Raw genomic sequence first — 12,416 nt, 5'->3', positions numbered from 1 at the left:
TGAATAAATAATATGGTGCAGTAATAGACAAAACAGAGGAGGGGATAATTTTTTTAGTGTGACGTATAGTATTCAATTGTAGGTAGAAGATTTTTCTTTGTTAAGTTTACTTAAGATTATGTCTAATATGTATACCTTCGTGGAGAACTGAAGTTTATGTGGATTGTCAGCTGTGTTATTTTGAACAAAGATACAAATCGTAGAGTTGTTGATTCTGTCAGATGTTAATTTATTTTTTAGAGTGTTTATTTTTTATTTTATTATATTGGACAGTTGTAATTTGCCCACATGATCAATTTGTGTGCACTGATTGGAAATGAATAACTAGAATATTTAATTTGTCTGTGAGGTTATTGACACAATAACAACAATTCTTGTTGTATTTCTGTAGAAGTTAATATTTATGTTGGATTTTTGCAGAGTGTTTGTTGTGTTGATTGAGATTTTTAGTGGTACTACGTTTTGTAATTCTAACCACTACACTACTGAGAATTATTGATGACAAGCCCTTAAATAATTTGTATTTAATATTTCCACATATAAAATATTTCAAAAGTGAGTCGAATTTTACATCATTGGAACCCAATCGAAATTCTACTACGTAAATGTTACATCGTAATTTACGGTATAAGACATCCAACTACAATTAAATAGTAGAGTTCTGACTACTTTGGTATCGTATGTGGAAAATATTTTGTTTATTCTTGAAACAGCAAAATTTAAAAAAAATAACCAGTATTAGATCATAATATACGTAAAATTGGATTAAAATTAACGTAGAGGCGGAGAGGAGTATAGGGGTTTATATAAGCGGAGCGCGTGCGCTCCGAAGCTCAGTATCGAAATATCGCTCGCGCGACTCGTTACAGTATATCGCTGTCCTCCGCTTTCTAAATCACAATATCTTGCTCTCTTCCTTTCACTAATTTTCTTTAACACTAATACATCGGTGCATACTTCTCATAATAAACAGAGTACATTCGAATGGCATTACAAAACTACTAGAGTGATATCGTAGTGATGTGTAACTAAAGGTGTATTTCCGTCTTACAATTCCGTCGCATAAAAATATTTTTCCGTAGAAAATTCGTTGATAGGATATTCCAACATCGACAAATCTTCACAAATACTGGTCAAACATACTACATCAAGAAAACAAAGATGACCAAGTACTCGACCATACTCATTGCTGTGGTATTCCTCTGTGGTAAGTCGCTAGGTGGGGATTCAAAGGCTCGTTTTGTCAGTTCGAGAAATGAATGAATGTTTTTTTGCTTATTTTTTCGTTGACAGAATTTGTAATGATGATTCACAATATTGCATACAAAAAAAAGGAAACTCGTATGCACGATCGACAAAAACAAAAGAAAACATTCAATATATATGTAAGATGATCGCATGTGCAAATCATGCTTACAAATGACATGATTTTTTTACGCTCGTATTTCAGGCGATATTTTATCATCAAAGACAGTGGTTCCCTGTACATTTTATTCGAAAACATTGATTCATTAACTATTTTTCAATGTTGTTTATGGAAACAGAAAATCTCAGATCTTATATCCAATTTTATGATCAAGAAATGATAAGAACCTTCACTTATGTTCAAATAATCGATAACAATACATTATTGAATTTAAATCCAACCATTCAATTTATCAATATTTATGTCTTCTATAGATTTTTAAAGACTATTTCGAATAAATATTGGAAAACATATTATAACGATCGTCATAATTGATTACTGATGCGAGGTAGAGCTAATATTACATTGTTCTTTCTTTGTACCGGGCAAATATTAGAATACACGTGTGACGAATGCACAGATTGCACGTTGATTCAGCTCATGCACTTTGTACTCTATAAATCTGCTTTAATTTTTTACTAGAAGAACATGCATGGAATATACAATAAATAAATCAATAGACTAATAAAATATTATATAAAATATATTATATATACTTTTGTTACTCGATCGTTTTAGCAGAAATTCTTCGCTTATTATAACCTATGAATATATACATACGTAAAACAATGAAAATAATTGAAACTAGTTCCAATTCTTGTAGATTTTGTACTGAATGAAACGATGCTTTAATTATTCTCGGAAACTATGCAGTTAAAAAACAGATAACTTATGGTTACAAATCAAAGCAACACCATTGCAAAGTCCACATAAGATGACGTATTTATTTCCTCCTTAAACAGGAAATGCTACAAAACAAGATTCCGAGTAGGCGCGAAGGTGAATCAGAATCATAATTTCAGATTCATAATTTTATTCGACATTTGATATAAAAACTATAGAAGAATGATTAAAGGCAATATGTAGTAATTAATAGCTTTTAGTCTAAAAACAATTTTCATTGAATTAATTTTTGAACGCACAACTGAGAAAGTATTTTGGAAATTTATTATTTACAAGATATTATGCTTTAGAAAAAAAATTTATATTATTATTTTTCAAAAATCATTTGTATAAAGTTAAACTATTTATTAGTATGTTAACATGTGTATAAATCAATAATATATATCAATGATATATGAATATATGAATTATTTTTAATTACAGGATCTCTGGGATATACCACCTCGCAAGAAAACTTACCTAATGTGGAAGAAGTATTACATAAAGTTTCTAATGTCGTAGATTTGAACAGCCTAAATTTATCTAAAAGCATAGATTTGAATGCTTTCAACTCATCTGTGAAACAAGTCTTGGAGGACACCAAAAATGCTTTTAAACAAAAATGTGATAAAAATGGGGGAGAGGGTGCATTTGACAATGCTCAAAGTGCAAAGGACAATTTAGAACAGTGCTTTAAATCATTTATTAATTTCACACAGCTGGAAGAAGAAATGGAGAAAAAAAAGCCTACTGGAGATTTGGATATGGTATTTAAAGAATATTGCCGCAAGACCCCTATTCTTAAGAAATGTGTCAGCAATTTTACCACAGCAATAGAGGCATGCTTGGAACCAGAAGAACGAGAAAATAAAAAGATTATTCAAAATATCACAGATTCCCTTTTAAACTTTGTATGTTATAAAGAGGGAGATCGTATTGCTCGTGAGTATCCTCCTACTGAATTATTCAATATAAGAAACTGTTAGTTTTTAAATATTACTAAATTGCTTTTTTGTTTGTAGTTTTTATATCTGCCAATGGACCAGAGTGCTTACAATCAAAGCAACAAGAGATGCAACATTGTATTGATAATACTTTTCAGGGTTATATGTCTCAACTAGATTTCAAGAACGAATCACTTCCAGAATTAGACAGCCTCCCATCCCTTGTCTTTGGAACTAAAGAATGCATGTAAGGATCAATGCATTTTTGTAGTCAAAGAATGATAAAAAGCATATATATAAGCATGTATATATAAAATATACTTTTTTTTTGTATCTATAGGGACATTTCTAATATCCAGAGCTGTGTTGTAAGGGAATTAGAAAAATGTTCAGATCCAACACCAGCAAATATTGTGGACTCTATACTTAATTTTATACGGAAAGTAACACCATGCCAAAATCTGATGACTTTGCAAAATTCAATGACTTTACAAAATTCTGCTACTTCAAGCTTCACAGTTAGTCTACTTACTACAATAAGTGTAGTATTTTCATTATTAAGACTCATATAAAATTAATTTCAATGTAATTTATGTACAAAGAAATGTGACTTCAAAAAGCAGAGATTTTTTACAGGAATAAATTTTACTATTTAAAACTATCTTAAGTTTCAATGAAGCATAATATGTGATACTTATGAAAGTAATATAACATATCTAAATATAAAACAAACAATTTTTTCGATCTTTAAAACTTTTTCACTATATTTATTCAAATGTAATTATAACAAAAAAGAAAAATTTAAACCATTTTAAACATTCCGGTGCTCCAAAATAGACTGTTATACTTATATGTGACCATATAAATGCACAAATAAATACTAAATACAAATATAACTGTATTAGAACACAGACCTTTCTTCACTTTTGCTACACTTGGAATATGTTTAATTTTGTACTATAGTGATGTAATCAAGGAAATTCATACAAACTTGTAATATAATTACTACGAATTATATGCAATAACAAGCTACACAATTGTAATCATTCACCTTTAATTTATTATAATGTAAATACGTTGTATCTTTTCGTGATATTTAAGATTGAATATATATGCATTTCTTCAGTGTATATAATTTTGTTATTGTTATAAAGAATATGTATCATTATAGACCATTTTTTATATTTAGAAATACAAGATAATACTCAATCATAATTATTTTACAATACGGATCTCTCCACAGTAGTAAAAATTTAAATGTTCAATATACTTATGATTTTCATATTTTAACAATAAATGGAATATAGATTAATGCCAATATTAATTAATGCTATAATATTTTTGAAAAAAAAAAGTATTTCCATATGTATTACACACTCATAAACATCACACAAAATTTCATATAAACATTTCTTTAAATATTTTATATATCTTCACATTAATGCGCGCGAAATGCTTGAATGAACTAAAAACATTTTCCGCTAAAATTAGTACAGTATGAATGGTGCACATGCACTATCTTAACTGGCTTGTTTTCATTGGTTGCTTCCCCTAGATCATTAAAACAATCTGTCCATTGGTGAACGCATGATATTCACAGAAATATGTGACGTCTGCGCAATAGCGCTTCCCGCACTTTCGCCTATGTTCGGGTAGGTTCGCAGCTCGTGAAAGACAGTGCACTTGAGAAAGCCCATCGTAGGCTGTCTCGACGTGTATGTTTTGAACAATTCGCAACATGTTAATGAGTTTTTATCAGATTCTAATTAAAAATTCATGCAGAGTGTTCAGTATACGAAAAAAAATTAATAGTGCAAGACATTTACCCTCTTGATCAAGTATTTCTTTTAGTATCAATTGTGCAATAAGAAAGGTGAAGAACGATGCCAGGCAAAGGAGGCAGAAGGCGAAAATCCGGTAGGCGAACTAGTTCATTTTTTTATTTTATTTATACTATTCATTTTTGGCTGGAAACAATTATTATAAAAAATCTTGAAAGCTTTATTAATAAAAAGAATTTTGATTAAATACACACCGACCGTACTTTATTAAATTATCAGCATTCTCGTGGAATGACTCATCAACCATTTAAATGATATTTATTTCATCTTACGTCACGTGTTGGATTATTAATTATTATGATTTTTTTCTAACAATACGGAATATAAAATCATCGAGTGATTTGTTCATCGAGGAAACCGCAACAATTTATGAAATTTGTAACGATATGTTCAAGACGAAATAATATCATGTCACTACTACCTATCCCCATGTGACTTTCATGCTTTTCGCATATGGGCCTGGGTTAGGTACGAGTAGAAAAAGGAAATTCTATGTTCGAATGAGCAAACTGAATCAAAGACTTAAATTATATTACGAGGTATAGAAACACTAAAAATACTGATTCTGTTGATTAGATTTTTCGTATTGAAATCGCAAATGATTTCAATACGAAAATGATGAATGATCACGGAAAATGCTTACTATTTTTCGTATAATAAAAAGACAATGAAAGGATTAGGTAGATGAATCATATTTTTCCAGAAGATAACCATGCTTTTTTTAAAATCATTTGTACTAAATTTAGTTCGTTTCGCGTAATACTCAATGTGATATTATTTTTTATTCATCGATTATTATATCTTTATTGACTATCTTTATCTTGATATTTGTATATTTTTATCTTGATTGCGAACTGTAAATGTTACTTTTGCGTTTATTTTACTGATTATAATGTTTATAACTTAAAAAAAATTAATTAATTCTATGGAAATTACAAAGTAAAAAACTATCTTCAATGTATACAATTTGTATTTAATGAAATTTTTAATTTTAATGTAATTTAATAAAAGTTATTTATACAAGTCAAATATTATTTATATCTATTTTTGAATACAATTAATAATAAACTTCATTAGTACTTCAAAAATTGTATTTATTAGCATACATATTTATTAGCGCCTTTAGTAAATGTATACCTATTGTTTGTTAATTAAAAGTTACAGAGTTCTACTTTCATGAAATTTATTATCATAGGTGCTATCTTGAGTAAATTTGGTAAAATTTTATTTAGTTACTCACATATGGTATAATTATATCAAATAACAAGAGTAACAGCTGTTTAGACTTTACATTATATAACATGACATTCACTTTTAACAGCTGTCATCTTTGACTTCTATTATTTGTATATTAATTATTCAATATTATTAATAATTTAATTGTTCTTCTTATTTTCAATCTAAATATTGATATGTTTATTATTTTATACCTTAAAAATAAGAACAGACAACTTTTTTCTACTTTTAAACTATTATAGACTCTACATACTATAAAGTTATTTTTTTTACAGGTCATAATGGGAAAAGAACTGAGTTAACATCTGATGAAGATTCTATCAATAATGATGCATGCAGCATATCCAGTAGTCAGTCTGATAATCGCAGTATGTTAGATGAAGTGAATGATAATGAGGTAGATGAATTTGCGCAACAGGAAACATTTGAAGAAAAATTGAAAGAAGCAGTTGATGGATTGACACAGAAGAGTGCAAAAGGCAGAACAATTTGCTTCAATGGAATAGAAAAAATCTTTGCCATCAAATATGTTCCAGACTTTGTAGAGGATAGGAAAATGACTATTACAGATTCAGTGGAACGAGGTTTAAAAAAGGGACGTAGTGAAGAGCAATCCACAGCAGCTAGATTAAGTACTTTGCTTTGTGTTCAATTGGGAGCTTTCGAAAGTGCAGAAATAGTTTGTCAAGATTTGAAAAGTACTTTGACTTTTATTGCCAGTGACACTACAGCTTCTACTCAAGCACGTTCAGAGGTAAAACAAAAATAGAAGATAACAGTTCAATTTTCATATTAATAACAAATTATTTACTTACAGTGTTGTTGGGCTTTAAGCATGAATCAATTTTTATCAGGCAATGACGCAATAGCCACCATTGAAATTGTACAATTACTGTCTGGTATTTTTTCTGGTTCTTATTTAAAAGGAAATGGTGCTATAGCAACTATTTCTGGGGAAGTTGCAGCATTACATGCTGCGGCTATTTCATCATGGACGCTTCTTTTAACTGTAATGGCTCCATCTGACATATACAATTTACTTGCAAGCGATAGAACCAATAGCTACATGCCGTAAGTATCTTTAATAAAGCTTAAAGAATTGCGTGATATTACAAAAACAATCATTTTTATTGTAGGTCCTTAAATAGATTACGTGAGTTACTAGAATCACCACATTTGGATATAAGGTTGTCAGCTGGAGAGGCTCTAGCTGTAATATTTGAGTTAGGTCGCGATTTCTCTTGTGATTACGAGCAAAACTGGTCGTTAGACTTAATCGAAGTATTAAGAGAGCTGGCTACGGATTCGAATAAGTATAGGGCGAAGAAAGACCGCAAACAACAAAGAGCTAATTTCCGAGATATACTTCGCTATATAGAGGTACATTTTATGATGAAAATATTAAAATATCGTGTATAGTTATATGTGTTATATTATTAGTAATGTTTATTATTTTTATTAGGAAGATATTATACCAGAAATGCATGTAAAATTTGGTCAAGAAATTTTGTATTTAGAGGGATGGTGTGCACGAATTCAGTACAACGCGTGCTGTAGATTACTTGGTCCGGGCATAAATATTCATCTTGCAGAAAATCAACTACTGCGCGAAATTTTTCATCTTGGTAACAAAGTTTTACCCATACAATTAAACCAAAAGACGAGTAAATTAGAAAGGGTAAATTTTTTAATATGAACTTTATGAGATTAATTAAAAATAATTTTCAAAAGATGAAATTATTCAGTCAATGAATTTCACTGTATTTTATAGACACTGATGAATGCAGCTGCATTTAAGGCGCGTACTATACAACGTAATAAAAACCGAGATAAACGATCAGCAGCCTTGGCACCGTGATTCTTCAACTTTTTTTTTTTATACACTAGATAATCTTTTTTTAAGATAAAAGAAACTCAATTAATATTTTTATTTATTATAACCATTCTGTAACGATAAAAAATTTCACTGCTTTTACAATAGGCTACTTTAAATTGTAAATAGTAATGACCGGAAAAAAGCAGGAATTTTTTATGTTAAGCTTCATTTTAATCAAAATTCATTTTATCTTTTCTAATTATGGGTCAAAATAATTACTGTTACATATAATTGTTTAATTTTCTTTGCGTTTTGTATATACGACATTAAAATATGTATATACAACAAATGCTTGATACTCATTATATTGCGATTGAGTTTGATATGTTAATTAACAATTTTTGTAAAACTTGTTATTATATATTTGTGCATTCTGCTGCATAAAAATTTAGTTAATAATTGCAATGTTTGAGTTATTGATTTCTAATTTTCGTAAATAATATCTGATTTAGAATGTACGTAAAATCATATAATACATATGATCATCCTTATATACTAGATGTAACTAAAGATATATTTAAATATGCCATTTCGTTTATATATATATATATATATATATATATACATACACGCGCGCGCGCAAATTGGCATTGTACATAATTATGTAAGTTATGATATAGTATAGAATTCTTCATTATATATTATATGATAAAATAAACTGAAGATACAATTATCATAATTTTATTATATTATATCCTTAATCATGGTATAGATTTCTGTACATACCAATCCACTTTTAGGTAGTAATCATTTTTAAGTAGTAATTTCTTATGTTTGTTCCAGTTTTATTACAGTTCTACCAAAAGGTGTAAATACATTATATGAACTGTATGTGTTACACAAACTATACAAATGATATTTTTTACACACATAATACTTTGTAAAGGCTTAGTTTCTTATATAATTATAATTTGTCTCATATAAAATATTTTTGTAATCATTTTTTTCTTTCTTTATAGTCACATCATATGTATAATTTCACCATTTGATCTTTAAACTCTCTTTCAGATAACATATGCCATCTGTAGTTCAATATTCTAGATACTTCTCTTTCTGTACTTTCATAACTACTGCTATATTTCTTGATCCATTGATAATGTTCTGGTGACCAATTCAGAATTTTCAACCAATCCCCATCACATCTTTTTAAAATCGAATATCTCCGAACATACAAACAACGTAAACCCTTTGCTGTAGACACAATTTCTAAAATTGTCGCTGTTGAAATTTTATCTCGAATCATCTGCAGAGAAATATTTAGAGAATGTACAAATCTGTCAAATTATAAATTTGGACTACTGAAACTCTTTTTTACAAGTTAGTTACTTGAGAGAATGTTATTTAACAGATGTATTAGCCACGTATAAGGACAAAGTATAGAATACCAAGGAAACCATGGAAACCAATCCGTGGATTAACGTAAATGTATGAAGTATTATTCGTTCAGTAAGGCAAGTTATCAAATGTGTCATGGTAAAATATTGCCTCCCACTGATTGGCTTCCAAAACATAGATACAGTAATTGATCTGAATTTAAATCTGTTGCCTTGTTGCCTAATTTCATGTATTGACAAATCAGTGATATATTGCCACACAACATATGTACGTAAATAGATCTATAGGAGCTGCAAAAGATGTTTTTGATATTTTGAATGTATTTGTTTTTTTAAGTTTGCATTATATATGAAATCTAGTTAAATAAAACTTACACAACAGTAAGATAGCCTTTTGTATAAGAAAAATTCAAATTCATGCTATCACACACTATTAAGAATTTTTGTTAGTTATAGTGATTTTAAGAAAATCACAATATACATCAAAAATTATTTCAAAGACAAAGGATTACCAATGTATGAAGATTTGGACACATTTTGCAAAATTGTATAAGTGCTACGTCCAATCTTTGTGAAAAATTTTTAGGTGCAAAATATTTGGTTAAACCTTTAATTGCATACACCGTTATTGTTGATTCAAAAAATAGTCCATGAGTAAGAATAGCTAAAGGTGAAATCTGAAATGTTTACCCTATGTAATCAATCTTCAGATTATTAGGCAACTTTCACAATATTTTTTGAATTCACAACATATACTGACCTTTGTATATGGAGCATTTACAACAATGCTGTGACATGGAATACTCCTATGTTCTAATATATCAATAGGCAAAATATCTGTAGGTTTATAACTTTCCACTTCAAAATGTACTTTAATTTGTGGATTGTTTTCTCTCATTTTTATCCAAGATTTTCTCGAAGGCTAAATTAGTTAAAATTAATTAAATCGTTATGTTTAAAAAAATACATTCTACACTAAAATTGATGTAACTATTACCAATCTCACTGTGGTGGTGTCTCTTGGACTATAACGATTTTGAACAATATGAAGATGTTGCAATTTAGTATAACCAATTAAATCAAATACATCTTCGTGAAGATTTTGAGGACTAATAACTAAGACCTTCACATAAAACAAATATTTTAAGTTAAAAGATATATATGCATGTTAATAAGTTTTTTTATCAAATAAAACTTACACTTAAATTAATAAATACTCCTACATGAAGCAGAGGACAATAAAACTTTGTAGTATTAATTAAAACCAATTTTGATAATGTCTGGGTACAATTTGCACAGATATCATCCATTAAATTTAAAGCATCTTTACTATCTAACATCAAATCTATCAATTCTAAGCATCTTAAATTATGTAAATTACCCATTAGCCTTTTCAATGCTTCTAGTAATTTTCCACCAGTACCAAAGAGTCTAATACTATGAGGATTGTCGCTGTCTGTCATGTTGCAAGGAAACGTAAACTTAAGTCGTCTGATGTAAGTACCAACTCCTGCTACTGATGTATTATCTGATCCTTGTTTTTCAGTGTACCAAGATACCATATTCATGAATTCATAGAGATTATAAAAATTCAACATAGGTTCAAAAACTAAAGACCTAAAATTTCTTCCAATTTTATTCAAACATGTTGAAGTTCTCATATGATCCAAGACATATTGCCAACCACTATGATAATTAAATTTGGCTCTAGTAAGTGTGGTATCTTCGAATGTAAAGGTAGACCATACCTTTGGTAATTTAAAAGCACGATACCATGACTTACATACTAAAGATGCATAATATCTTTCGCGAATAGTTAAGTAAGAAAAAATTTCTTCTAAAAGCATATCAGGAGTTTGATCCCAATGGCTATACTCTTTATTTTCTCGATCTTCTTCAGTTTCTTCTTCTTCAATATCTATGTATAGCGCTATAAAATTAATAAACGTCTAATTTTTGTATCTACTTTTATTAATTTAATATACGCATATTTTTTTAAGATAGGGATTATAATAAACTGCAATAAAGTTATTTATTCAGAATTTCTACTATTTTATAATGTTGATTTATTTACCGGAATTAATTATTTCATATGTGGATAGCAAGATAATTATAACACAAAATTATACAATGATACGTAATTATTTACATTTCAATGTTTTTTGACATTTATTGTTCAATAACCTATCGCATTCTCACCTCTATTATCCTCATCGAATTTCCAGCAACCTTTGCTCATTTTCACCGTGGTATCATTATCCATATTGTGTGGAAATAAGAGAACTGTTTCTATCTGATGAAGTATTTTCCATGTAATATTTCTAAAAATACACTAAAATTGGAAATAGATATCGCAACCAATCGAACATCTCCATGATGGAGCTTAAGGCGAATTTACATTTCTTCGCTTTGTATATGCATCACGAATGATGGCTCGATGATTTATTTGTAGTGAATGTGAAAAATGAAAACTGGAGTATTTATACTAGTTCAATGGTTGAATTCATTTCACTAGATTCCAAAATGTCGGTGACTGAAATAGTGAATGTTGAAATTCAGTTAATAAGTTTGGATCTTGCAAGAGAATATCGTATAATATAAGTAGAAAAAAACGACCTTAGTGGTGAAAGCTTGGATAGAGAGAAAATTCAGGAATTTTTTCATAATTATTAGTAGAATTTGTTATAGAAAATTCTGATACCTACAGAGATTATTTAGGAATGAATAAAGTCCAATATAATTTCTTCTCACAAAAAGTTAATACAAAAGTTTTATTAACATAAGAGTTTTAATATAAAAGTTTAACACCTTTTGCATGCAAATTTGAATATTAATATATACAATATTAATTTGGTAAAAGTACTTAATTTTATAATAGTACTGTTATGAGGTTATTATTTTGTAGTGTCAGGATAAAAAATATATAGTGTTCATTCAGGAAATACGTTTACTAGTAATAGCATAAATGTACAATAGCACAGATATACATAATGTCAAATTATGATTTTTTGAGCAAAAAGTTCCTGATGCTATCCCAATGCTATGAGGATGGGCACT

The 12,416-nt window shown here is 28.7% G+C and overlaps 2 protein-coding genes across 3 annotated transcripts; one reads left to right on the top strand and one right to left on the bottom strand.

Annotated features, from left to right (window-relative positions):
- The first annotated feature begins 846 nt into the window (after positions 1-846).
- Positions 847-8,156, top strand: LOC108548022 (interferon-related developmental regulator 1). The gene is made up of 9 exons (XM_017900788.1): positions 847-1,207; positions 2,573-3,070; positions 3,151-3,319; positions 3,413-3,612; positions 6,410-6,903; positions 6,967-7,220; positions 7,286-7,529; positions 7,612-7,827; positions 7,921-8,156. Exons 1-9 carry the CDS (start codon positions 1,162-1,164, stop codon positions 8,005-8,007), a joined length of 2,208 nt encoding a protein of 735 aa, XP_017756277.1. The 5' UTR covers positions 847-1,161; the 3' UTR covers positions 8,008-8,156.
- Positions 8,157-8,921: 765 nt separating this feature from the next.
- On the bottom strand, positions 8,922-11,733 carry LOC108548012 (uncharacterized). 2 transcript variants are annotated; one of them, XM_017900769.1, is made up of 6 exons: positions 11,559-11,733; positions 10,559-11,289; positions 10,357-10,482; positions 10,120-10,281; positions 9,872-10,036; positions 8,922-9,268 (listed from the first exon to the last, which is right to left on the bottom strand). In XM_017900769.1, exons 1-6 carry the CDS (start codon positions 11,620-11,622, stop codon positions 8,990-8,992), a joined length of 1,527 nt encoding a protein of 508 aa, XP_017756258.1. In that variant the 5' UTR covers positions 11,623-11,733; the 3' UTR covers positions 8,922-8,989. The 2 variants fall into 2 exon arrangements, with proteins under 2 accessions (XP_017756258.1, XP_017756259.1); XM_017900770.1 differs by lacking the exon at positions 8,922-9,268 and adding an exon at positions 9,358-9,650.
- Positions 11,734-12,416: the final 683 nt, after the last annotated feature.

This window comes from Eufriesea mexicana, unplaced genomic scaffold, assembly GCF_001483705.2.
Source record: "Eufriesea mexicana isolate 0111107269 unplaced genomic scaffold, ASM148370v2 scaffold1369, whole genome shotgun sequence".
Classification (NCBI taxonomy): domain Eukaryota; kingdom Metazoa; phylum Arthropoda; class Insecta; order Hymenoptera; family Apidae; genus Eufriesea; species Eufriesea mexicana.
Note: the sequence above shows the minus strand (reverse complement) of the source record. Positions and strands in the feature narration are given on the sequence as shown.